We start from the raw sequence: 25,646 nt of genomic DNA on the forward strand, positions 1-25,646 counted from the left end.
AAGGAGGGAGAAGAAATTCACACAGAGGGAGAAAGAGGGGGCTGCAGTAAAGTGAGGGGCTGGAAGCAGGACTTGGTCCTACAGTGTAATGGAAAAATAATTAATATCTTCCTGACATAGTTCACAACTGTTGTCCTTCAAGCCATCATGCAGCGGTCAAGGGGAAGGGGTGACGAGAGTAACTTGCATTGTTAAGAGTTATCAATTTGCATAGTTCAACCTGTTTTGCAGGTCAACAAAGTACCTAGCATGGACATGTGTAATCAACTAATTAACAAAATTTATTCTTCAATCAACTTGCGTCCCTGTCATCCAAAATAACAACATCGTATGGTAACAGAATGGTCTACTATATAATTGTCTAAGTGTCACTTCCGTCTGTCCTTCTGTCTGTCCCGGATATTCATTGGTCGCAGCCTCTGTCTGTCATGGAATCCAAGTCGCTGATTGGTCGTGGCAAAACGCCCACGACCATTGCCACAACCAATCAGCGACGGGCGCAGTCCGGCGGCAACATGGCCGCTCTTTCCTCCCCGCAGTCAGGACTCGCTCCATACTCCCCGCAGTCACCGCTCACCCAGGGTTAATGCCAGCGTTAACGGACCGCGTTATGCCGCGGGTAACTCACTCCGTTACCGCCGCTATTAACCCTGTGTGACCAAGTTTTTACTATTGATGCTGCCTATGCAGTGTCAATAGTAAAAGGACCTAATGTTAAAAATAATTTAAAAAAATCATTATATGCTCACCCTCCGCCGCTTTTCCCGCTCCTCGTGACGCTCCGGTAACCGCTCCATGCAAGTGGCAGGTTCCGGTGGCAAGGATGGTATGCGACAAGGACCTGCCATGACATCACGGTCATGTGACCGCGACCTCATTACAGGTCCTGCGCGAGAAGGATCTGTCATGACGTCACGGTCATGTGACCGCGACGTCATCACGGGTCCTGCGCTACCAACCCTGGGACCGGAAGCTGCCGAGTGCACCACACACAGGCGACATGACTACAAGGGCTCCCTCCGAAGGTGAGTATATGTTTATTTTTTAACCTGTTACATACGTGGCTGGGCAATATTCTACGTGACTGGGCAATATACTATGTGGCTGGGCAATATACTACATGGCTGGGCAATATACTACGTGACTGGGCAATATACTATGTGGCTGGGCAATATACTACATGACTGGGCAATATACTACGTGGCTGGGCAATATACTACGTGGCTGGGCAATATACTACGTGGCTGGGCAATATACTACGTGGCTGGGCAATATACTACGTGGCTGGGCAATATACTACGTGACTGGGCAATATACTACGTGACTGGGCAATATACTAAGTGACTGTGCAATATACTACGTGACTGGGCAATTGTTATGATAAGGTAATTCAGTACCACAATGGACATAGAGGTCAGAGCACATACATTGACCTGACAATAACCCAAAAACATAGAACGAGCTCTGAGACGTGGGAGCTCTGCTGACCGCAATCCCTAATCCTCTCAAACCACACTAGAGGCAGCCGTGGATTGCGCTTAACACTCCCTATGCAACTCGGCACAGCCTGAGAAACTAGCTAGCCTGAAGATAGAAAATAAGCCTACCTTGCCTCAGAGAAATACCCCAAAGGGAAAGGCAGCCCCCACATATAATGACTGTGAGTTAAGATGAAAAGACAAACGTAGAGATGAAATACAGTTAGGGCCAGAAATATTTGGACAGTGACACAATTTTCGCGAGTTGGGCTCTGCATGCCACCACATTGGATTTGAAATGAAACCTCTACAACAGAATTCAAGTGCAGATTGTAACGTTTAATTTGAAGGGTTGAACAAAAATATCTGATAGAAAATGTAGGAATTGTACACATTTCTTTACAAACACTCCACATTTTACGAGGTCAAAAGTAATTGGACAAATAAACATAACCCAAACAAAATATTTTTATTTTCAATATTTTGTTGCAAATCCTTTGGAGGCAATCACTGCCTTAAGTCTGGAACCCATGGACATCACCAAACGCTGGGTTTCCTCCTTCTTAATGCTTTGCCAGGCCTTTACAGCCGCAGCCTTCAGGTCTTGCTTGTTTGTGGGTCTTTCCGTCTTAAGTCTGGATTTGAGCAAGTGAAATGCATGCTCAATTGGGTTTAGATCTGGAGATTGACTTGGCCATTGCAGAATGTGCCACTTTTTGGCACTCATGAACTCCTGGGTAGCTTTGGATGTATGCTTGGGGTCATTGTCCATCTGTACTATGAAGCGCCGTCCAATCAACTTTGCAGCATTTGGCTGAATCTGGGCTGAAAGTATATCCCGGTACACTTCAGAATTCATCCGGCTACTCTTGTCTGCTCTTATGTCATCAATAAACACAAGTGACCCAGTGCCATTGAAAGCCATGCATGCCCATGCCATCACGTTGCCTCCACCATGTTTTACAGAGGATGTGGTGTGCCTTGGATCATGTGCCGTTCCCTTTCTTCTCCCCATCATTCTGGTCCAGGTTGATCTTTGTCTCATCTGTCCATAGAATACTTTTCCAGAACTGAGCTGGCTTCTTGAGGTGTTTTTCTGTCTATTTTTGGTATTGATGAATGGTTTGCATCTAGATGTGAACCCTTTGTATTTACTGTCATGGAGTCTTCTCTTTACTGTTGACTTAGAGACAGATACACCTACTTCACTGAGAGTGTTCTGGACTTCAGTTGATGTTGTGAACGGGTTCTTCTTCACCAAATGAAGTATGCGGCGATCATCCACCACTGTTGTCATCCGTGGACGCCCAGGCCTTTTTGAGTTCCCAAGCTCACCAGTCAATTCCTTTTTTCTCAGAATGTACCCAACTGTTGATTTTGCTACTCCAAGCATGTCTGCTATCTCTCTGATGGATTTTTTCTTTTTTTTCAGCCTCAGGATGTTCTGCTTCACCTCAATTGAGAGTTCCTTTGACCGCATGTTGTCTGCTCACAGCAACAGCTTCCAAATGCAAAACCACACACCTGGAATCCACCCCTGACCTTTTAACTACTTCATTGATTACAGGTTAACGAGGGAGACGCCTTCAGAGTTAATTGCAGCCCTTAGAGTCCATTGTCCAATTACTTTTGGTCCCTTGAAAAAGAGGACGCTATGCATTACAGAGCTATGATTCCTAAACCCTTTCTCTGATTTGGATGTGGAAACTATCATATTGCAGCTGGGAGTGTGCACTTTCAGCCCATATTATATATATAATTGTATTTCTGAACATGTTTTTGTAAACAGCTAAAATAACAAAACTTGTGTCACTGTCCAAATATTTCTGGCCCTAACTGTAGATTTAGCAAAGTGAGGCCCGACTTTCTGAACAGAGCGAGGATAGGAAAGGTAACTTTGCGGTCAACACAAAACCCTACAAAAACCACGAAAAGGGGGCAAAAAGACCCTCCGTACTGAACTAACTGCACGGAGGTACACCCTCTGCGTCCCAGAGCTTCCAGCAAGCAGGAAAAAACAAATAGACAAGCTGGACAGAAAAATACAGCAAACAAAATAGCAAAGCAAAACTTAGCTATGCAGAGCAGCAGGCCACAGGAACGATCCAGGAGGAAACAGGTCCAATACTAGAACATTGACTGGAGGCCAGGATCAAAGCACTAGGTGGAGTTAAATAGAGCAGCACCTAACGACTTCACCACATCACCTGAGGAAGGAAACTCAGAAGCCGCAGTACCACTTTCCTCCACCAACGGAAGCTCACAGAGAGAATCAGCCGAAGTACCACTTGTGACCACAGGAGGGAGCTCTGCCACAGAATTCACAACAGTACCCCTTCCTTGAGGAGGGGTCACCGAACCCTCACCAGAGCCCCCAGGACGACCAGGATGAGCCATATGAAAGGCACGAACAAGATCGGGAGCATGGACATCAGAGGCAAAGACCCAGGAATTATCTTCCTGAGCATAACCCTTCCACTTAACCAGATACTGGAGTTTCCGTCTTGAAACACGAGAATCCAAAATCTTCTCCACAATATACTCCAACTCCCCCTCCACCAAAACCGGGGCAGGAGGATCAACAGATGGAACCATAGGTGCCACGTATCTCCGCAACAATGACCTATGGAATACGTTATGTATGGAAAAAGAATCTGGAAGGGTCAGACGAAAAGACACAGGATTAAGAACCTCAGAAATCCTATACGGACCAATGAAACGAGGTTTAAACTTAGGAGAGGAAACCTTCATAGGAATATGACGAGAAGATAACCAAACCAAATCCCCAACACGAAGTCGGGGACCCACACAGCGTCTGCGATTAGCGAAACGTTGAGCCTTCTCCTGGGACAAGGTCAAATTGTCCACTACATGAGTCCAAATCTGCTTCAACCTGTCCACCACAGTATCCACACCAGGACAGTCCGAAGACTCAACCTGCCCTGAAGAGAAACGAGGATGGAACCCAGAGTTGCAGAAAAACGGCGAAACCAAGGTAGCCGAGCTGGCCCGATTATTAAGGGCGAACTCAGCCAAAGGCAAAAAGGACACCCAGTCATCCTGATCAGCAGAAACAAAGCACCTCAGATATGTTTCCAAGGTCTGATTGGTTCGTTCGGTCTGGCCATTAGTCTGAGGATGGAAAGCCGAGGAAAAAGACAAGTCAATGCCCATCCTACCACAAAAGGCTCGCCAAAACCTCGAAACAAACTGGGAACCTCTGTCAGAAACGATATTCTCCGGAATGCCATGTAAACGAACCACATGCTGGAAGAACAATGGCACCAAATCAGAGGAGGAAGGCAATTTAGACAAGGGCACCAAATGGACCATCTTAGAGAAGCGATCACAGACCACCCAAATGACTGACATCTTTTGAGAGACGGGAAGATCTGAAATAAAATCCATAGAGATATGTGTCCAAGGCCTCTTCGGGACCGGCAAGGGCAAAAGCAACCCACTGGCACGAGAACAGCAGGGCTTAGCCCGAGCACAAATCCCACAGGACTGCACAAAAGAACGCACATCCCGCGACAGAGATGGCCACCAAAAGGATCTAGCCACTAACTCTCTGGTACCAAAGATTCCAGGATGACCAGCCAACACCGAACAATGAACCTCAGAGATAACTTTATTCGTCCACCTATCAGGGACAAACAGTTTCTCCGCTGGGCAACGATCAGGTTTATTAGCCTGAAATTTTTGCAGCACCCGCCGCAAATCAGGGGAGATGGCAGACACAATTACTCCCTCTTTGAGGATACCCGCCGGCTCAGATAAACCCGGAGAGTCGGGCACAAAACTCCTAGACAGAGCATCCGCCTTCAAATTTTTAGAGCCAGGAAGGTACGAAATCAGAAAGTCAAAACGGGCAAAAAACAGCAACCAACGAGCCTGTCTAGGATTCAACCGCTTGGCAGACTCGAGATAAGTCAAGTTCTTATGATCAGTCAAGACCACCACGCGATGCTTAGCTCCTTCAAGCCAATGACGCCACTCTTCGAATGCCCACTTCATGGCCAGCAACTCTCGATTGCCCACATCATAATTTCGCTCAGCCGGCGAAAACTTCCTGGAAAAGAAGGCGCATGGTTTCATCACCGAGCAATCAGAACTTCTCTGCGACAAAACAGCCCCTGCTCCAATCTCAGAAGCATCAACCTCGACCTGGAACGGAAGAGAAACATCTGGTTGACACAACACAGGGGCAGAAGAAAAACGACGCTTCAACTCTTGAAAAGCTTCCACAGCAGCAGAAGACCAATTGACCACATCAGCACCTTTCTTGGTCAAATCGGTCAATGGTTTAGCAATACTAGAAAAATTGCAGATGAAGCGACGATAAAAATTAGCAAAGCCCAGGAACTTTTGCAGACTTTTCAGAGATGTCAGCTGAGTCCAATCATGGATGGCTTGGACCTTAACAGGGTCCATCTCGATAGTAGAAGGGGAAAAGATGAACCCCAAAAATGAAACCTTCTGAACACCAAAGAGACACTTTGATCCCTTCACAAAGAATTAGCACGCAGGACCTGAAACACCGTTCTGACCTGCTTCACATGAGACTCCCAATCATCCGAGAAGATCAAAATGTCATCCAAGTACACAATCAGGAATTTATCCAGGTACTCTCAGAAGATGTCATGCATGAAGGACTGAAACACTGATGGAGCATTGGCAAATCCGAATGGCATTACTAGATACTCAAAATGGCCCTCGGGCGTATTAAATGCAGTTTTCCATTCATCGCCTCGCTTAATACGCACAAGATTATATGCACCACGAAGATCTATCTTGGTGAACCAACTAGCCCCCTTAATCCGAGCAAACAAATCAGATAACAATGGCAAGGGGTACTGAAATTTAACCGTGATCTTATTTAGAAGGCGGTAATCTATACAAGGTCTCAGCGAACCATCCTTCTTGGCTACAAAAAAGAACCCTGCTCCTAATGGCGACGATGACGGGCGAATATGCCCCTTCTCCAAGGACTCCTTCACATAACTCCGCATAGCGGCGTGCTCTGGTACAGACAAATTAAACAGTCGGCCTTTTGGGAATTTACTACCAGGAATCAAATCGATAGCACAATCACAATCCCTATGCGGAGGTAGGGTATCGGACTTGGGCTCATCAAATACATCCTGATAATCAGACAAGAACTCTGGGACCTCAGAAGGGGTGGATGACGAAATAGACAGAAATGGGACATCACCATGTACCCCCTGACAACCCCAGCTGGACACAGACATGGATTTCCAATCCAATACTGGATTATGGACTTGTAGCCATGGCAACCCCAACACGACCACATCATGCAGATTATGCAACACCAGGAAGCGAATAACTTCCTGATGTGCAGGAGCCATGCACATGGTCAGCTGGGCCCAGTATTGAGGTTTATTCTTGGCCAAAGGTGTAGCATCAATTCCTCTCAATGGAATAGGACACCGCAAAGGCTCCAAGAAAAACCCACAACGCCTAGCAAACTCCAAGTCCATCAAATTCAGGGCAGCGCCCGAATCCACAAACGCCATGACAGAAAACGATGACAAAGAGCAGATCAAGGTAACGGACAGAAGGAATTTTGACTGTACCGCACCAATGGTGGCAGACCTAGCGAACCGCTTAGTGCGCTTAGGACAATCAGAGATAGCATGAGTGGAATCACCACAGTAGAAACACAGCCCATTCTGACGTCTGTGTTCTTGCTGTTCAACTCTGGTCAAAGTCCTATCGCACTGCATAGGCTCAGGTTTAAGCTCAGGTAATACCGCCAAATGGTGCACAGATTTACGCTCACGCAAGCGTCGACCGATCTGAATGGCCAAAGACATAGACTCATTCAGACCAGCAGGCATAGGAAATCCCACCATGACATCCTTAAGGGCTTCAGAGAGACCTTTTCTGAAAATAGCTGCCAGCGCAGATTCATTCCACTGAGTGAGTACTGACCATTTCCTAAATTTCTGACAATATACCTCTATCTCATCCTGACCCTGACACAGAGCCAGCAAATTTTTCTCTGCCTGATCCACTGAATTAGGTTCATCGTACAGCAATCCGAGCGCCAGGAAAAACGCATCGATATTACTTAATGCAGGATCTCCTGACGCAAGAGAAAATGCCCAGTCCTGAGGGTCGCCACGTAAAAAAGAAATAACAATTCTCACTTGTTGAACTGGGTCACCAGAGGAGCGAGGTTTCAAAGCCAGAAATAGTTTACAATTATTTTTGAAACTCAGAAATTTAGTTCTATCTCCAAAAAACAAATCAGGAATAGGAATTCTCGGTTCTAACATAGAATTCTGAACCACAAAGTCTTGAATATTTTGTACTCTTGCCGTGAGCTGATCCACACATGAAGACAGACCTTTAATGTCCATTGCTACACCTGTGTCCTGAACCACCCAAATGTCTAGGGGAAAAAAAAGGCAAAACACAGTGCAAAGAAAAAAAAATGGTCTCAGAACTTCTTTTTTCCCTCTATTGAGAATCATTAGTACTTTTGGCCTCCAGTACTGTTATGAAAGGTAATTCAGTACCACAATGGACATAGAGGTCAGCGCACATACAGTGACCTGGCAATAACCCAAAAAACAAGAACGAGCTCTGAGACGTGGGAACTCTGCTGACCGCAATCCCTAATCCTCTCCAACCACACTAGAAGCAGCCGTGGATTGCGCCTAACGCTCCCTATGCAACTCGGCACAGCCTGAGAAACTAACTAGCCTGAAGATAGAAAATAAGCCTACCTTGCCTCAGAGAAATACCCCAAAGGGAAAGGCAGCCCCCACATATAATGACTGTGAGTTAAGATGAAAAGACAAACGTAGAGATGAAATAGATTTAGCAAAGTGAGGCCCGACTTTCTGAACAGAGCGAGGATAGGAAAGGTAACTTTGCGGTCAACACAAAACCCTAAAAAACCACGCAAAGGGGGCAAAAAGACCCTCCGTACTGAACTAACTGCACGGAGGTACACCCTCTGCGTCCCAGAGCTTCCAGCAAGCAGGAAAAAACAAATAGACAAGCTGGACAGAAAAATACAGCAAACAAAATAGCAAAGCAAAACTTAGCTATGCAGAGCAGCAGGCCACAGGAACGATCCAGGAGGAAACAGGTCCAATACTAGAACATTGACTGGAGGCCAGGATCAAAGCACTAGGTGGAGTCAAATAGAGCAGCACCTAACGACTTCACCACTCACCTGAGGAAGGAAACTCAGAAGCCGCAGTACCACTTTCCTCCACCAACGGAAGCTCACAGAGAGAATCAGCCGAAGTACCACTTGTGACCACAGGAGGGAGCTCTGCCACAGAATTCACAACAGGCAATATACTACGTGACTGGGCAATATACTACGTGGCTGGGCAATATACTACGTGACTGGGCAATATATTACGTGGCTGGGCAATATACTACGTGGCTGGGCAATATACTACGTGGCTGAGCAATATACTACGTGGCTGGGCAATATACTACGTGGCTGGGCAATATACTACGTGACTGGGCAATATACTACGTGGCTGGGCAATATACTACGTGACTGGGCAATATACTACGTGACTGGGCAATATACTACGTGACTGGGCAATATACTACGTGGCTGGGCAATATACTACGTGACTGGGCAATATACTACGTGACTGGGCAATATACTACGTGGCTGGGCAATATACTACGCGGCTGGGCAATATACTACGCGGCTGGGCAATATACTACGTGACTGGCCAATATACTACGTGGCTGGGCAATATACTACGTGACTGGGCAATATACTACGTGGTTGGGCAATATACTACGTGGCTGGGCAATATACTACGTGGTTGGGCAATATACTACGCGGCTGGGCAATATACTACGTGGTTGGGCAATATACTACGCGGCTGGGCAATATACTACGCGACTGGGCAATATACTACGTGACTGGCCAATATACTACGTGACTGGGTAATATACTACGTGACTGGGCAATATACTACGTGACTGGGCAATATACTACGTGACTGGGCAATATACTACGCGACTGGGCAATATACTACGCGACTGGGCAATATACTACGCGGCTGGGCAATATACTACGCGACTGGCCAATATACTACGTGGCTGGGCAATATACTACGTGACTGGGCAATATACTACGTGGTTGGGCAATATACTACGTGGCTGGGCAATATACTACGTGGTTGGGCAATATACTACGCGGCTGGGCAATATACTACGTGACTGGGCAATATACTACGTGAATGGGCAATATACTACGTGACTGGGCAAAATACTACGTGACTGGGCAACATACTACGTGACTGGGCAATATACTACGTGACTGGGCAATATAAGACGTGGCTGGGCAATATACTACGTGGCTGGGCAATATACTATGTGGCTGGGCAATATGCTACGTGGACATACATATTCTAGAATACTCGATACTCGTAAAGGTACCGTCACACTAAGCAGCGTCGCTGTTTGGTCGCTGGAGAGCTGTCACACAGACAGCTCTCCAGCGACCAACGATGCCGGTTCCCTGGTAACCAGGGTAAACATCGGGTTACTAAGCGCAGGGCCGCGCTTAGTAACCCGATGTTTACCCTGGTTACCAGCGTAAAAGTAAAAAAAAAAAAACACTATATACTTACCTTCCGCTGTCTGTCCCCGGCGCTGTGCTTCTCTGCACTGTGTGAGCACAGAGGCCAGAAAGCAGAGCTGTGACGTCACCGCTCTGCTTTCCGGCTGGCCGGCGCTCACAGTGCAGAGAAGCAGAGCGCCGGGGACAGACAGCGGAAGGTAAGTATGTAGTGTTTGTTTTTTTTTACTTTTACGCTGGTAACCAGGGTAAACATCGGGTTACTAAGTGCGGCCCTGCGCTTAGTAACCCGATGTTTACCCTGGTTACCAGCGAAGACATCGCTGAATCGGCGTCACACACGCCGATTCAGCGATGTCTGCGGGGAGTCCAGCGAGGAAGCAAAGTTCTGGACTTTCTTCCCCGACCAGCGACATCACAGCAGGATCCTGATCGCTGCTACGTGTCACACTGGACGATATCGCTATGAAGGACGCTGCAACGTCACGGATCGCTAGCGATATCGTTCAGCGTGACGGTACCTTTAGAATCGGGCCACCATCTAGTTGATAATAAACCTCAGCAGATAATAAACCTCAGCAGAAAAGTCAACGCTAAAAGCTCATAGTCTGTTTCTTGACCAACCAAAGGAAGACGCATAAATTCAAAAGTCAACATAAGATAATAAGATGTTTAATAACACGTCTCTGAGCCTCCTGAATTTACATCAGGATAATTAAGATTAAATGCGGAGTCATCACACTGCGCATTATGCTCTCAGCTTGTAGCTGAAAGGCAATTAGCATATGTAGTAAACCTGCAAGATGGATCCCAGCCTATAGCTGGGAGGCAACTTATACTAATAATCTTTACTTTTATATAGCGCTAACATATTCCGCAGCGCTTTACAGGTTGCACACATTATCATCACTGTCCCATTGGGGCTCACAGTATAAATTCCCTATCAGTATGTCTTTGGAATGTGGGAGGAAACCGGAGAACCTGGAGAAAACCCACGCAAACACGGAGAGAACAAACAAACTCTTTAAAATGTTGTACAGGGTGGGGTTAGAGCGCAGGACTCCAGCGCTGCAAGGCTGCTGTGCTATCCACTGCGCCACCGTGCTGCCCCGTAACTTGTATATAATTCTCCTTCTCGCCTAGGCAGAGATTAGTAAGGTGTCTTGGTGCCGGTGTGGCCAGTCCTGCATCCGTAGTTCCCGGTCCCGGTGTGGCCAGTCCTGCATCCGTAGTTCCCGGTCCCGGTGTGGCCAGTCCTGCATCCGTAGTTCCCGGTCCCGATGTGGCCAGTCCTGCATCCGTAGTTCCCGGTCCCGATGTGGCCAGTCCTGCATCCATAGTTCCCGATCCCGGTGTGGCCAGTCCTGCATCCGTAGTTCCCGGTGTGGCCAGTCCTGCATCCATAGTTCCCGGTCCCGATGTGGCCAGTCCTGCATCCGTAGTTCCCGGTGTGGCCAGTCCTGCATCCGTAGTTCCCGGTGTGGCCAGTCCTGCATCCGTAGTTCCCGGTGTGGCCAGTCCTACATCCATAGTTCCCGGTTCCGGTGTGGCCAGTCCTGCATCCGTAGTTTCCTGGTCCTAATGTGGCCAGGCCTGTATACATAGTTCCCTGGTTCCGGTGTGGCCAGGTCTGTATACATAGTTCCCGGTGTGGCCAGTCCTGTATGCGTAGTTCCCTGGTCCCGGTGTGGCCAGTCCTGGATCTGTCGTTCCCTGGTCCCAGTGTAAGAAGTCCTGTATCCGTAGTTTCCTGCTTCCAGTGTGGCCAGTCCTGTATCCGTAGTGCTCTGGTCCCGGTGTGGCCAGTCCTGGATCTGTAGTTCCCTGGTCCCGGTGTGGCCAGTCCTGGATCTGTCGTTCCCTGGTCCCAGAGTAAGAAGTCCTGTATCCGTAGTTCCCTGCTTCCAGTGTGACCAGTCCTGTATCCGTAGTTCCCTGCTTCCAGTGTGGCCAGTCCTGTATCCGTAGTGCTCTGGTCCCAGTGTGGCCAGTCCTGTATACGTACTTCCCTGGTCCCACTGTGGCCAGTCCAGAATCCCTAGTTCCCAGGTCCCGGTGTGGCCAGTCCTGCATCCGTAGTTCCCGGTCCCGGTGTGGCCAGTCCTGCATCCGTAGTTCCCGGTCACGGTGTGGCCAGTCCTGCATCCATAGTTCCCGGTCCCGATGTGGCCAGTCCTGCATCCGTAGTTCCCGGTGTGGCCAGTCCTGCATCCATAGTTCCCGGTCCCGGTGTGGCCAGTCCTGCATCCGTAGTTTCCTGGTCCTGATGTGGCCAGGCCTGTATTCATAGTTCCCTGGTTCCGGTGTGGCCAGGTCTGTATACATAGTTCCCGGTGTGGCCAGTCCTGTATGCGTAGTTCCCTGGTCCCGGTGTGGCCAGTCCTGGATCTGTAGTTCCCTGGTCCCGGTGTGGCCAGTCCTGGATCTGTCGTTCCCTGGGCCCAGTGTAAGAAGTCCTGTATCCGTAGTTCCCTGCTTCCAGTGTGGCCAGTCCTGTATCCGTAGTGCTCTGGTCCCGGTGTGGCCAGTCCTGGATCTGTCGTTCCCTGGTCCCAGTGTAAGAAGTCCTGTATCCGTAGTTCCCTGCTTCCAGTGTGACCAGTCCTGTATCCGTAGTTCCCTGCTTCCAGTGTGGCCAGTCCTGTATCCGTAGTGCTCTGGTCCCAGTGTGGCCAGTCCTGTATACGTACTTCCCTGGTCCCACTGTGGCCAGTCCAGAATCCCTAGTTCCCAGGTCCCGGTGTGGCCAGTCCTGGATCCGTAGATCCCTGGTCCCGCTGTGGCCAGTCCTGGATCCGTAGTTCCCTATTCTCGGTGTTTCCACTCCGATACCTTCCATATTACTGGGTGTGTCCTGGGTACAGGTGGCGGCTCGTCTCCTCCCGTGTCCTGGGTACAGGTGGCTGCTCGCCTCCTCCCGTGTCCTGGGTACAGGTGACGGCTCGTCTCCTCCAGTGTCCTGGGTACAGGTGGCGGCTCGTCTCCTCCAGTGTCCTGGGTACAGGTGGCGGCTCGTCTCCTCCCGTGTCCTGGGTACAGGTGGCGGCTCGTCTCCTCCCGTGTCCTGGGTACAGGTGGCTGCTCGCCTCCTCCCGTGTCCTGGGTACAGGTGACGGCTCGTCTCCTCCAGTGTCCTGGGTACAGGTGGCGGCTCGTCTCCTCCAGTGTCCTGGGTACAGGTGGCGGCTCGTCTCCTCCCGTGTCCTGGGTACAGGTGGCGGCTCGTCTCCTCCCGTGTCCTGGGTACAGGTGTTGGCTCGTCTCCTCCCGTGTCCTGGGTACAGGTGGCGGCTCGTCTCCTCCAGTGTCCTGGGTACAGGCGGCGGCTCGTCTCCTCCCGTGTCCTGGGTACAGGTGGCAACTCGTCTCCTCCCGTGTCCTGGGTACAGGTGGCAACTCGTCTCCTCCCGTGTCCTGGGTACAGGTGGCGGCTCGTCTCCTCCCGTGTCCTGGGTACAGGCGGCGGCTCGTCTCCTCCCGTGTCCGGGGTACAGGTGGCGTCTCGTCTCCTCCCGTGTCCTGGGTACAGGCGGCGGCTCGTCTCCTCCCGTGTCCTGGGTACAGGCGGCGGCTCGTCTCCTCCCGTGTCCTGGGTACAGGCGGCGGCTCGTCTCCTCCCGTGTCCCGGGTACAGGTGTTGGCTCGTCTCCTCCCTTGTTCAGGGTACAGGTGGCGGCCCATCTCCTCCTGTGTCCCGGGTACAGGTGTTGGCTCGTCTCCTCCTGTGTCCCGGGTACAGGTGTTGGCTCGTCTCCTCCCGTGTCCCGGGTACAGGTGTTGGCTCGTCTCCTCCCGTGTCCCGGGTACAGGTGTTGGCTCGTCTCCTCCCGTGTCCCGGGTACAGGTGTTGGCTCGTCTCCTCCCGTGTCCCGGGTACAGGTGTTGGCTCGTCTCCTCCCTTGTCCCGGGTACAGGTGGCGGCCCGTCTCCTCCTGTGTCCCGGGTACAGGTGTTGGCTCGTCTCCTCCCTTGTCCTGGGTACAGGTGGTGGCTCGTCTCCTCCCGTGTCCCGGGTACAGGTGTTGGCTCGTCTCCTCCCGTGTCCCGGGCACAGGTGTTGGCCCGTCTCCTCCCGTTTCCGGGGTACAGGTGGCGGCCCGTCTCATCCCGTGTCCCGGGTACAGGTGTTGGCTCGTCTCTTCCCGTGTCCCGGGTACAGGTGTTGGCTCGTCTCCTCCCGTGTCCTGGGTACAGGTGGCGGTTTGTCTCCTCCCGTTTCCTGGGTACAGGTGGCGTCTCGTCTCCTCCCGTGTCCCGGGTACAGGTGGTGGCTCGTCTCCTCCCGTGTCCCGGGTACAGGTGTTGGCTCGTCTCCTCCCGTGTCCTGGGTACAGGTGTTGGCTCGTCTCCTCCCGTGTCCCGGGTACAGGTGGTGGCTCGTCTCCTCCCGTGTCCTGGGTACAGGTGGCGGCTCGTCTCCTCCCGTGTCCCGGGTACAGGTGTTGGCTCGTCTCCTCCCGTGTCCCGGGTACAGGTGTTGGCTCGTCTCCTCCCGTGTCCCGGGTACAGGTGTTGGCTCGTCTCCTCCCGTGTCCCGGGTACAGGTGGCGGCTCGTCTCCTCCCGTGTCCCGGGTACAGGTGTTGGCTCGTCTCCTCCCGTGTCCCGGGTACAGGTGTTGGCTCGTCTCCTCCCGTGTCCCGGGTACAGGTGTTGGCTCGTCTCCTCCCGTGTCCCGGGTACAGGTGGCGGCTCGTCTCCTCCCGTGTCCCGGGTACAGGTGTTGGCTCGTCTCCTCCCGTGTCCCGGGTACAGGTGTTGGCTCCTCTCCTCCCGTGTCCTGGGTACAGGTGTTGGCTCGTCTCCTCCCGTGTCCGGGGTACAGGTGTTGGCTCGTCTCCTCCCGTGTCCTGGGTACAGGTGGTGGCTCGTCTCCTCCCGTGTCCTGGGCACAGGTGTTGGCCCGTCTCCTCCCGTGTCCTGGGCACAGGTGTTGGCCCGTCTCCTCCTGTGTCCCGGGTACAGGTGTTGGCCCGTCTCCTCCCGTGTCCCGGGTACAGGTGTTGGCCCGTCTCCTCCCGTGTCCCGGGTACAGGTGTTGGCTCATCTCCTCCCGTGTCCCGGGCACAGGTGTTGGCTCGTCTCCTCAAGTGTCCCGGGTACAGGTGTTGGCCCGTCTCCTCCTGTGTCCCGGGTACAGGTGTTGGCCCGTCTCCTCCCGTGTCCCGGGTACAGGTGTTGGCTCGTCTCCTCCCGTGTCCCGGTGTTGGCCCGTCTCCTCCCGTGTCCCGGTGTTGGCCCGTCTCCTCCCGTGTCCCGGTGTTGGCCCGTCTCCTCCCGGGTCCCGGTGTTGGCCCGTCTCCTCCCGTGTCCCGGGCACAGGTGTTGGCCCGTCTCCTCCTGTGTCCCGGTGTTGGCCCGTCTCCTCCCGTGTCCCGGGCACAGGTGTTGGCTCGTCTCCTCCCGTGTCCCGGTGTTGGCCCGTCTCCTCCCGGGTCCCGGTGTTGGCTCGTCTCCTCCCATGTCCCGGTGGTGGCCCGTCTCCTCCCGTGTCCCGGGCACAGGTGTTGGCCCATCCCCTCCCGTGTCCCGATGTTGGCCCGTCTCCTCCCGTGTCCCGGGCACAGGTGTTGGCTCGTCTCCTCCCGTGTCCCGGTGTTGGCCCGTCTCCTCCCGTGTCCCGGTGTTGGCCCGTCTCCCGGTGGTGGCCCGTCTCCTCCCGTGTCCCGGTGGTGGCCCGTCTCCTCCCGTGTCCTGGGCACAGGTGTTGGCCCGTCTCCTCCCGTGTCCCGGTGTTGGCCCGTCTCCTCCCGTGTCCCGGGCACAGGTGTTGGCTCGTCTCCTCCCGTGTCCCGGTGTTGGCCCGTCTCCTCCCGTGTCCCGGTGTTGGCCCGTCTCCTCCCGTGTCCCGGGCACAGGTGTTGGCTCGTCTCCTCCCGTGTCCCGGTGTTGGCCCGTCTCCTCCCGTGTCCCGGTGTTGGCCCGTCTCCTCCCGTGTCCCGGTGTTGGCTCCTCTCCTCCCGGGTCCCGTCTCCCGGTGTTGGCCCGTCTCCTCCAGTGTCCCGGTGTTGGCTCCTCTCCTCCAGTGTCCCGGTGTTTTCCCGTCTCCTCCCGTGTCCCGGTGTTTTCCCGTCTCCTCCCGTGTCCCAGTGTTGGCCCGTCTCCTCCCGTGTCCCGGTGTTGGCCCGTCTCCTCCCGTGTCCCGGTGTTGGCCCGTCTCCTCCCGTGTCCCGGTGTTGGCCCGTCTCCTCCCGTGTCCCGGTGTTGGCCCGTCTCCTCCCGTGTCCCGGTGTTGGCCCGTCTCCTCCCGTGTCCCGGTGTTGGCCCGTCTCCTCCCGTGTCCCGGTGTTGGCCCGTCTCCTCCCGGTGTTGGCCCGTCTCCTCCCGTGTCCCGGTGTTGGCCCGTCTCCTCCCGTGTCCCGGTGTTGGCCCGTCTCCTCCCGTGTCCCGGTGTTGGCCCGTCTCCTCCCGTGTCCCGGTGTTTTCCCGTCTCCTCCCGTGTCCCGGTGTTGGCTCCTCTCCTCCCGTGTCCCGGTGTTGGCCCGTCTCCTCCCGTGTCCCGGTGTTTTCCCGTCTCCTCCCGTGTCCCGGTGTTGGCCCGTCTCCTCCCGTGTCCCGGTGTTGGCCCGTCTCCTCCCGGTGTTGGCCCGTCTCCTCCCGTGTCCCGGTGTTGGCCCGTCTCCTCCCGTGTCCCGGTGTTGGCCCGTCTCCTCCCGTGTCCCGGTGTTGGCCCGTCTCCTCCCGTGTCCCGGTGTTGGCTCCTCTCCTCCCGTGTCCCGGTGTTTTCCCGTCTCCTCCCGTGTCCCGGTGTTTTCCCGTCTCCTCCCGTGTCCCGGTGTTGGCTCCTCTCCTCCCGTGTCCCGGTGTTGGCCCGTCTCCTCCCGTGTCCCGGTGTTTTCCCGTCTCCTCCCGTGTCCCGGTGTTGGCCCGTCTCCTCCCGTCTCCCGGTGTTGGCCCGTCTCCTCCCGGTGTTGGCCCGTCTCCTCCCGTGTCCCGGTGTTGGCCCGTCTCCTCCCGTGTCCCGGTGTTGGCTCCTCTCCTCCCGTGTCCCGGTGTTTTCCCGTCTCCTCCCGTGTCCCGGTGTTTTCCCGTCTCCTCCCGTGTCCCGGTGTTGGCTCCTCTCCTCCCGTGTCCCGGTGTTGGCCCGTCTCCTCCCGTGTCCCGGTGTTTTCCCGTCTCCTCCCGTGTCCCGGTGTTGGCCCGTCTCCTCCCGTGTCCCGGTGTTGGCCCGTCTCCTCCCGTCTCCCGGTGTTGGCCCGTCTCCTCCCGGTGTTGGCCCGTCTCCTCCCGTGTCCCGGTGTTGGCCCGTCTCCTCCCGTGTCCCGGTGTTGGCTCCTCTCCTCCCGTGTCCCGGTGTTTTCCCGTCTCCTCCCGTGTCCCGGTGTTTTCCCGTCTCCTCCCGTGTCCCGGTGTTGGCTCCTCTCCTCCCGTGTCCCGGTGTTGGCTCGTCTCCTCCCGGTGTTGGCCCGTCTCCTCCCCTATATAGGCAGTGCTCGCTCAGCAGGTGCCGGCCGGGCAGGATCGGACACGTGGAGCGGTGAGCTGGCGCTCGGCCCTTCCTCCCTCCCTCTTCCGTGTCTTCCTCACTTCTCGGAGTCTCCGTCCTCTGATCACTTTCTCCCCGGCTCCCGGGTGTCATGCTGCGGCTCGGGCTCGGCTCCGGGGCTCGGGGTCTCAGCTCTCCGCTCCTGTCTCCCCTCAGGTCTCACTCCGGATCGCAGCTGGCAGAACCGGACCGGAACCGCGCGCTCAGGATGTCGGAGAACGGAGCGGCCGGGAGGGTCCTGCGGCTGGAGACCATGAACCCCGCCATCAGGAAGGTGGAGTACGCGGTGCGGGGCCCCATCGTCAGCAGAGCCGTGGAGCTGGAGAAGGAGCTGCAGCAGGTGAGGAGGAAGGTGAGGGTGGTGGTGAGGAGGAAGGTGAGGGTGGTGGTGGTGAGGAGGAAGGTGAGGGTGGTGGTGAGGAGGAAGGTGAGGAGGAGGGTGAGGAGGGTGGTGGTGGTGGTGAGGAGGAAGGTGAGGGTGAGGAAGGTGAGGGTGGTGGTGAGGAGGAAGGTGAGGGTGGTGGTGAGGAGGAAGGTGAGGGTGGTGGTGAGGAGGAAGGTGAGGGTGGTGGTGAGGAGGAAGGTGAGGAGGAAGGTGAGGGTGGTGGTGAGGAGGAAGGTGAGGGTGGTGGTGAGGAGGAAGGTGAGGAGGAAGGTGAGGGTGGTGGTGGTGGTGGTGAGGAGGAAGGTGAGGAGGGTGGTGGTGGTGGTGAGGAGGGTGGTGGTGAGGAGGAAGGTGAGGAGGGTGGTGGTGGTGAGGAGGAAGGTGAGGAGGAAGGTGAGGGTGGTGGTGAGGAGGAAGGTGAGGGTGAGGAAGGTGAGGGTGGTGGTGAGGAGGAAGGTGAGGGTGGTGGTGAGGAGGGTGGTGGTGGTGAGGAGGAAGTTGAGGGTGGTGGTGAGGAGGAAGGTGAGGGTGAGGAAGGTGAGGAGGAAGGTGAGGGTGGTGGTGAGGAGGAAGGTGAGGGTGGTGGTGAGGAGGAAGGTGAGGGTGGTGGTGAGGAGGAAGGTGAGGGTGGTGGTGAGGAGGAAGGTGAGGGTGGTGGTGAGGAGGAAGGTGAGGAGGAAGGTGAGGGTGGTGGTGAGGAGGAAGGTGAGGAGGAAGGTGAGGGTGGTGGTGGTGGTGAGGAGGAAGGTGAGGAGGGTGGTGGTGGTGGTGAGGAGGGTGGTGGTGGTGGTGAGGAGGAAGGTGAGGAGGGTGGTGGTGGTGAGGAGGAAGGTGAGGAGGAAGTTGAGGGTGGTGGTGAGGAGGAAGGTGGTGGTGAGGAGGCAGGTGAGGGTTGTGGTGAGGAGGAAGGTGAGGGTGGTGGTGGTGAGGAGGAAGGTGAGGAGGGTGGTGAGGAGGAAGGTGAGGGTGGTGGTGGTGAGGAGGAAGGTGAGGGTGGTGGTGAGGAGGAAGGTGAGGGTGGTGGTGAGGAGGAAGGTGAGGGTGGTGGTGAGGGTGGTGGTGAGGAGGAAGGTGAGGAGGAGGGTGAGGAGGGTGGTGGTGGTGAGGAGGAAGGTGAGGGTGGTGGTGAGGAGGAAGGTGAGGAGGAAGGTGAGGGTGGTGGTGAGGAGGAAGGTGAGGGTGGTGGTGAGGAGGAAGGTGAGGGTGGTGGTGAGGAGGAAGGTGAGGAGGAAGGTGAGGGTGGTGGTGGTGGTGGTGAGGAGGAAGGTGAGGAGGGTGGTGGTGGTGGTGAGGAGGGTGGTGGTGGTGGTGAGGAGGAAGGTGAGGAGGGTGGTGGTGGTGAGGAGGAAGGTGAGGAGGAAGTTGAGGGTGGTGGTGAGGAGGAAGGTGAGGGTGAGGAAGGTGAGGGTGGTGGTGAGGAGGAAGGTGAGGGTGGTGGTGAGGAGGAAGGTGAGGGAGGAAGGTGAGGGTGGTGGTGAGGAGGAAGGTGAGGGAGGAAGGTGAGGGTGGTGGTGAGGAGGAAGGTGAGGAGGAAGGTGAGGGTGGTGGTGGTGGTGAGGAGGAAGGTGAGGAGGGTGGTGGTGGTGGTGAGGAGGGTGGTGGTGGTGGTGGTGAGGAGGAAGGTGAGGAGGGTGGTGGTGGTGAGGAGGAAGGTGAGGGTGGTGGTGAGGAGGAAGGTGAGGGTGAGGAAGGTGAGGGTGGTGGTGAGGAGGAAGGTGAGGGTGGTGGTGAGGAGGGTGGTGGTGGTGAGGAGGAAGTTGAGGGTGGTGGTGAGGAGGAAGGTGAGGGTGAGGAAGGTGAGGGTGGTGGTGAGGAGGAAGGTGAGGAGGAAGGTGAGGAGGAAGGTGAGGGTGGTGGTGAGGAGGAAGGTGAGGGTGGTGGTGAGGAGGAAGGTGAGGGTGGTGGTGAGGAGGAAGGTGAGGAGGAAGGTGAGGAGGAAGGTGAGGGTGGTGGTGAGGAGGAAGGTGAGGGTGGTGGTGGTGGTGAGGAGGAAGGTGAGGAGGGTGGTGGTGGTGGTGAGGAGGGTGGTGGTGGTGGTGAGGAGGAAGGTGAGGAGGGTGGTGGTGGTGAGGAGGAAGGTGAGGAGGAAGTTGAGGGTGGTGGTGAGGAGGAAGGTGGTGGTGAGGAGGAAGGTGAGGGTGGTGGTGAGGAGGAAGGTGAGGGTGGTGGTGAGGAGGAAGGTGAGGAGGAAGGTGAGGGTGGTGGTGAGGAGGAAGGTGAGGGTGGTGGTGAGGAGGAAGGTGAGGGTGGTGGTGAGGAGGAAGGTGAGGGTGGTGGTGAGGAGGAAGGTGAGGGTGGTGGTGAGGAGGAAGGTGAGGGAGGAAGGTGAGGGTGGTGGTGAGGAGGAAGGTGAGGAGGAAGGTGAGGGTGGTGGTGGTGGTGAGGAGGAAGGTGAGGAGGGTGGTGGTGGTGGTGAGGAGGGTGGTGGTGGTGGTGAGGAGGAAGGTGAGGAGGGTGGTGGTGGTGAGGAGGAAGGTGAGGAGGAAGTTGAGGGTGGTGGTGAGGAGGAAGGTGAGGGTGAGGAAGGTGAGGGTGGTGGTGAGGAGGAAGGTGAGGGTGGTGGTGAGGAGGAAGGTGAGGGAGGAAGGTGAGGGTGGTGGTGAGGAGGAAGGTGAGGAGGAAGGTGAGGGTGGTGGTGGTGGTGAGGAGGAAGGTGAGGAGGGTGGTGGTGGTGGTGAGGAGGGTGGTGGTGGTGGTGGTGAGGAGGAAGGTGAGGAGGGTGGTGGTGGTGAGGAGGAGGTGAGGGTGGTGGTGAGGAGGAAGGTGAGGGTGAGGAAGGTGAGGGTGGTGGTGAGGAGGAAGGTGAGGGTGGTGGTGAGGAGGGTGGTGGTGGTGAGGAGGAAGTTGAGGGTGGTGGTGAGGAGGAAGGTGAGGGTGAGGAAGGTGAGGGTGGTGGTGAGGAGGAAGGTGAGGAGGAAGGTGAGGAGGAAGGTGAGGGTGGTGGTGAGGAGGAAGGTGAGGGTGGTGGTGAGGAGGAAGGTGAGGGTGGTGGTGAGGAGGAAGGTGAGGAGGAAGGTGAGGAGGAAGGTGAGGGTGGTGGTGAGGAGGAAGGTGAGGGTGGTGGTGGTGGTGAGGAGGAAGGTGAGGAGGGTGGTGGTGGTGGTGAGGAGGGTGGTGGTGGTGGTGAGGAGGAAGGTGAGGAGGGTGGTGGTGGTGAGGAGGAAGGTGAGGAGGAAGTTGAGGGTGGTGGTGAGGAGGAAGGTGGTGGTGAGGAGGAAGGTGAGGGTGGTGGTGAGGAGGAAGGTGAGGGTGGTGGTGAGGAGGAAGGTGAGGAGGAAGGTGAGGGTGGTGGTGAGGAGGAAGGTGAGGGTGGTGGTGAGGAGGAAGGTGAGGGTGGTGGTGAGGAGGAAGGTGAGGGTGGTGGTGAGGAGGAAGGTGAGGGAGGAAGGTGAGGGTGGTGGTGAGGAGGAAGGTGAGGAGGAAGGTGAGGGTGGTGGTGGTGGTGAGGAGGAAGGTGAGGAGGGTGGTGGTGGTGGTGAGGAGGGTGGTGGTGGTGGTGGTGAGGAGGAAGGTGAGGAGGGTGGTGGTGGTGAGGAGGAAGGTGAGGAGGAAGTTGAGGGTGGTGGTGAGGAGGAAGGTGAGGGTGGTGGTGAGGAGGAAGGTGAGGGTGGTGGTGAGGAGGAAGGTGAGGGTGGTGGTGAGGAAGTTGAGGGTGAGGAAGGTGAGGGTGGTGGTGAGGAGGAAGGTGAGGGTGGTGGTGAGGAGGAAGGTGAGGAAGGTAAGGGTGGTGGTGAGGAGGAAGGTGAGGGTGGTGGTGAGGAGGAAGGTGAGGGTGAGAAGGGTGAGGGTGGTGGTGAGGAGGAAGGTGAGGGTGGTGGTGGTGAGGAGGAAGGTGAGGGTGGTGGTGGTGAGGGTGGTGGTGAGGAAGGTGAGGGTGGTGGTGGTGAGGAGGAAGGTGAGGGTGGTGGTGGTGAGGAGGAAGGTGAGGGTGGTGGTGAGGAAGGTGAGGGTGGTGGTGGTGAGGAGGAAGGTGAGGAGGAATGTGAGAGTGGTGGTGAGGAAGGTGAGGGTGGTGGTGAGGAAGGTGAGGGTGGTGGTGAGGAGGAAGTTGAGGGTGGTGGTGAGGAGGAAGGTGAGGGTGGTGGTGAGGGTGGTGGTGGTGAGGAGGAAGGTGAGGGTGGTGAGGAGGAAGGTGGTGGTGAGGAGGCAGGTGAGGGTTGTGGTGAGGAGGAAGGTGAGGGTGGTGGTGGTGAGGAGGAAGGTGAGGGTGGTGGTGAGGAGGAAGGTGAGGGTGATGGTGAGGAGGAAGGTGAGGGTGATGGTGAGAAGGAAGGTGAGGGTGGTGGTGAGGAGGAAGGTGAGGGTGGTGGTGGTGAGGAAGGTGAGGAGGAAGGTGAGGGTGGTGGTGAGGAGGAAGGTGAGGGTGGTGGTGAGGAAGGTGAGGGTGAGGAGGAAGGTGAGGGTGGTGGTGGTGAGGAAGTTGAGGGTGGTGGTGAGGAGGAAGTTGAGGGTGGTGGTGAGGAGGAAGGTGAGTCTTCCGTGCCCCCCACCTTGTGTAGTCCGATTGCTGCTTTATAGACCCCCAATGTCTCCCTGGTGCCCGGTTTTCGGGGTCCTCCAGGATCTGTACTATGTAGCAGACCCCGCTGTGAATGTACAGGTGTCGTCTCCGCCATATGTTGACTTCCCCGGTACTCAGTGCTCCCACCTCGCGAGGACCCCCAGTAATCTCTACCCGTGACTGACAGCTCCTTCTCCGCTCCTGTTCGCTGTGTACATTGTCCGGGCCGCTCCCCCGTCACCCCCAACCTGTGTGCGGAGGTAATCACCGACCCCCCCCCTTCCTATACTGACCGCAAACCTGCCCCCCCCCCCTTCCCAGTTTGGCACGGCTTGGTGCTGCCCCCCCCAGTCCATCGTGGCTTGGTGCTGCCCCCCCCCCAGTCCATCGTGGCTCGGTGCTGCCCCCCCAGTCCGTCGTGGCTCAGTGCTGCTCCCCCCTAGTCCGTCGTGGCTCGGTGCTGCCCCCCCCAAGTCCGTCGTGGCTTGATGCTGCCCCCCCCCAGTCCGTCGTGGCTCGGTGCTGCCCCCCCAAGTCTGTCGTGGCTCGGTGCTGCCCCCCCCCAAAGTCCGTCGTGGCTCGGTGCTGCCCCCCCCCAAAGTCCGTCGTGGCTCGGTGCTGCCCCCCCCCAAAGTCTGTCGTGGCTCGGTGCTGCCCCCCCCCCCCAGTCTGGCACGACCTCAGTGCTGCCCCCCCCCCCCAGTCCGTCGTGGCTCGGTGCTGCCCCCCCCCCCCCAGTTTGGCACGGCCTCGGTGCTGTCCCCCCCCCCCCCCTCCCCCGGCCGTCGTGGCTCGGTGCTGCCCCCCCCCCAAAGTCCATCGTGGCTCGGTGCTGCCCCCTCCCAGTCCATTGTGGCTCGGTGCTGCCCCCCCCCCTCCAGTCTGTCGTGGCTCGGTGCTGCCCCCCCCCCCCCAGTCTGGCACGACCTCAGTGCTGCCCCCTCCCAGTCTGTCGTGGCTCGGTGCTGCCCCCCCCCCCTCCAGTCTGTCGTGGCTCGGTGCTGCCCCCCCCCCCCCAGTCTGGCACGACCTCAGTGCTGCCCCCCCCCCCCCAGTCCGTCGTGGCTCGGTGCTGCCCCCCCCCCCAGTTTGGCACGGCCTCAGTGCTGTCCCCCCCCCCCCCCCCTCCCCCGGCTGTCGTGGCTCGGTGCTGCCCCCCCCCCCCCCGTTCTGTATGTTCTGTGTTAGGGGAAGTTTTGGGTTTTCCTCTTCTTCTCGTCACTTCTTCTTTCCCATCCCCCCTCCGCAGTCGTGACCTGCGCCCCGGGGGGGATGACAAGACTGATACAGGAGCGCGGCTGAAGCAGCTGCTCGTGCACCAGGAGGCTCAGGATGAGGGTAATGGGTGCAGCAGAGGATTGTCGGTGACTGCGGCCCCCGGAATGTGAGGGATAATGGGGGCTGTGCATCTCCGCTCCTCCTCGCATTCATTGTCATGGCAACCAAGGGCGCTCCATTCACTCTCATTGTGTTTTGGGGTCCGCACTTAACCCCTGAAGCCCCAGTCTGGGTGTCAGTGCGTCTTGCATGCACTGGGGCCCGTGCAGTCCCATGTAAATCTGTTCTGCAACTTTCTGTGCCCCAAATCCTCATCACTGTCGTCCCCAGTATCCAGTGCGCGGCCCCCGCCTCTTACATAGTGGTGGTCCGGGTGGCCCCCGCCTCTTACATAGTGGTGGTCCGGGTGGCCCCCGCCTCTTACATAGTGGTGGTCCGGGTGGCCTCCGCCTCCTACATAGTGGTGGTCCGGGTGGCCCCCGCCTCCTACATAGTGGTGGTCCGGGTGGCCCCCGCCTCCTACATAGTGGTGGTCCGGGTGGCCCCCGCCTCTTACATAGTGGTGGTCCGGGTGGCCCCCGCCTCTTACATAGTGGTGGTCCGGGTGGCCTCCGCCTCCTACATAGTGGTGGTCCGGGCGGCCCCCGACTCTTACATAGTGGTGGTCCGGGCGGCCCCCGCCTCTTACATAGTGGTGGTCCGGGCGGCCCCCGCCTCTTACATAGTGGTGGTCCGGGTGGCCCCCGCCTCTTACATAGTGGTGGTCCGGGGGGCCCCCGCCTCTTACATAGTGGTGGTCCGGGCGGCCCCCGCCTCTTACATAGTGGTGGTCAGGGCGGCCCCCGCCTCTTACATAGTGGTGGTCCGGGTGGCCCCCGCCTCTTACATAGTGGTGGTCCGGGTGGCCCCCGCCTCCTACATAGTGGTGGTCCGGGCGGCCCCCGACTCTTACATAGTGGTCGTCCGGGCGGCCCCCGACTCTTACATAGTGGTGGTCCGGGCGGCCCCCGCCTCTTACATAGTGGTGGTCCGGGTGGCCCCCGCCTCCTACATAGTGGTGGTCCGGGCGGCCCCCGCCTCCTACATAGTGGTGGTCCGGGCGGCCCCCACCTCCTACATAGTGGTGGTCCGGGCGGCCCCCACCTCCTACATAGTGGTGCCCCTGCTCCCGGGCACCGCGGCCTCCACCGCTCAGGACTGCATGGCGCTATCCACAGTGCTGGCACTCACACTACGGGCACGGGGTCTTGCGCTGGATGCTGGCGGTCTCTCCCAGGCTCACGACTCCACAATCGGGGGGCCGCTCCGAGGCGGCTGGCGGTTGGCTGCGGATTCTCACACCCCTGTGTTTGCTCAGGTTTAATAAGTCATCGCCTCCTTTCACCTGGAGATAAAGGTTCTGCTGACGGCGGTGCAGGAATGTGACTGCTGACCAAGGTGCGAGCGGGCGCCCTCTGTACCCGACCACAGCGCTCCGCCACCTGACCCCGCACCGCCAGCGCAGGGAGAGTGAAGGAGGAGCAAGGCGAAGGGTTAATGGCCAGAAAAGTGGTGCTGTGCAGTGTATATATACAGGAGGAGTGGTACTGTGCAGTGTATATATACAGGAGGAGTGGTGCTGTGCAGTGTATATATATACAGGAGGAGCGGTACTGTGCAGTGTATATATACAGGAGGAGCGGTACTGTGCAGAGTATATATACAGGAGGAGTGGTACTGTGCAGTGTATATATACAGGAGGAGTGGTACTGTGCAGTGTATATATACAGGAGGAGTGGTACTGTGCAGTGTATATATACAGGAGGAGTGGTACTGTGCAGTGTATATATACAGGAGGAGTGGTACTGTGCAGTGTATATATACAGGAGGAGTGGTACTGTGCAGTGTATATATACAGGAGGAGCGGTACTGTGCAGTGTATATATACAG

General features: G+C 56.6%; 1 protein-coding gene across 11 annotated transcripts in view; it reads left to right on the forward strand.

The window, feature by feature from the left end:
- LOC138643269 (alanine aminotransferase 2) overlaps positions 1–25,646 on the forward strand; it is a 159,670-nt gene that overhangs the window by 90,789 nt on the left and 43,235 nt on the right. For 4 of the 11 annotated variants that reach the window (XM_069732186.1, XM_069732182.1, XM_069732183.1 and 1 more), the window contains one exon: positions 17,710–17,893. In XM_069732186.1, the coding sequence (XP_069588287.1) occupies positions 17,762–17,893 (132 nt within the window). In that variant the 5' untranslated portion in view covers positions 17,710–17,761. Of the gene's footprint in view, positions 1–17,482; positions 17,545–17,571; positions 17,906–25,646 lie in introns of those variants that run through there. The other 7 variants (XM_069732180.1, XM_069732184.1, XM_069732181.1 and 4 more) reach the window with 5 other exon arrangements.

The sequence above is a fragment of the Ranitomeya imitator genome, chromosome 6, assembly GCF_032444005.1.
Source record: "Ranitomeya imitator isolate aRanImi1 chromosome 6, aRanImi1.pri, whole genome shotgun sequence".
NCBI lineage: Eukaryota > Metazoa > Chordata > Amphibia > Anura > Dendrobatidae > Ranitomeya > Ranitomeya imitator.